We start from the raw sequence: 1,375 nt of genomic DNA, 5'->3' as shown, positions 1-1,375 counted from the left end.
TGGATTCCAAATTGGACGCCTTGCACAGTGAGTACAGTTTTCTTTTTTAATTTGGACCAAAAATATTATTTACATTTATTTAAACAGGGTCATATTATTATGGGGGAATCGACAGCCCAACGTATACGAATCAGTAATGGAAAATACTAGAATATTATCATTTCGAGCCCAGTCGTTGGCATATCAGTTGGAGAAGAACGCTCTGGAAGATGGAAATAAAGAAGAAAATAATTTCGACGCGAATTCCCGTCGAAATAGCGTACATGACTGATTATTGAAATTGAAGTGTTGTATTTTGAAAAATAAATTTTTGTCCAAGTAGTTTAATTTTGATTTGTAATTGAAAAAAATTGTTGCTACAGTAAGAATGTTAAAATTTGCAAGTTCAATATTTTGTGTATTTTATGTTGGGTTAATTTATTATTGATAACGCAGTTTTTATATTTCACGTCCATTAATAATTATTGGTAGAATGTAAATCAATTTATAAAAGTAGATAAATGAATATCATTTATCAAGTGAATAGAAGCGATTTTTAAAATTTGGACGCAAATTTTTAATGTACTTTATTTACAGTAAATAATGTATATACTTGTTGAGAAATCTTTTCTCAATACCTGCTCATCACTATCTAAAAATCCCCGTGGCAACAAAACATTGCTCCTGGTACGAAAACAACGGTTGCACAACGCCAGTTGCACACCTTGTTTTTCTCAATAGAAAAACAATGGAAGAACAATTAAGCGGTGAAAAGGTCAGCGTCCTGTCATATATCTGCCACAACTCCGGTGGCCAGTTGCTGAAAAAGCGTCAAAGTGGAATGTGGCTGACAGCACGCCTGTTCAGACCCCGGCTAAGCTGCACAGTCTAAGGGATTGCGCAACCAAGCCGATCTTCTAATTACTTTTCGACAATCTAGGTCACCAGACGCGGAGTGAGGTCAAGAAAAAGATATAAATACAAGTGCGGAGGGAGGAGGGAACATTAACACCAACATTAACAAAATCACACGGTACACACCGTCTCGAACACCGCCTGAACCGTTTCTCTTGCTATCTCATTGTATTACTCACTGTTTTGTTCTGAATAAACCGATTCTTAGTCAAACCCGTTGTCACTGATATTCTATAATTAATACATACAGTCCACTACAAAAAGGATCCTCAAGTTCAAACTAAAGATTTTCCAACAATACTTATTAATATCGGCTTCTAATACAAATAACTGTTTTTTTTCAACATTATACATAAAAATGAATTTTTTATTCACAAAATGTTTGTTTGCTTCAAGTTGTTTTTGATTTCTTAATTTTTTGTAGCATGTACATTTTGAGAAATTCAAATCTTGTTTGTGTTTTATATTTTGAATGTTGAGA

The 1,375-nt window shown here is 33.7% G+C and overlaps 1 protein-coding gene across 1 annotated transcript; it reads left to right on the top strand.

Annotated features, from left to right (window-relative positions):
* Positions 1-87: 87 nt before the first annotated feature.
* Positions 88-720, top strand: Tsp_12332a (conserved hypothetical protein; the record flags this gene model as incomplete). Its single annotated transcript, XM_003366127.1, has 2 exons — positions 88-259; positions 601-720. Coding segments are annotated over 2 exons (292 nt in total), but the record flags the coding sequence as incomplete, so codon positions are not given.
* Positions 721-1,375: the final 655 nt, after the last annotated feature.

This window comes from Trichinella spiralis (genome assembly GCF_000181795.1).
Source record: "Trichinella spiralis strain ISS 195 chromosome Unknown Scfld6515, whole genome shotgun sequence".
In the NCBI taxonomy this organism is placed as follows: domain Eukaryota; kingdom Metazoa; phylum Nematoda; class Enoplea; order Trichinellida; family Trichinellidae; genus Trichinella; species Trichinella spiralis.
The sequence above is the reverse complement of the archived record's forward strand: the minus strand, read 5'-3'. Positions and strand labels throughout refer to the sequence as shown.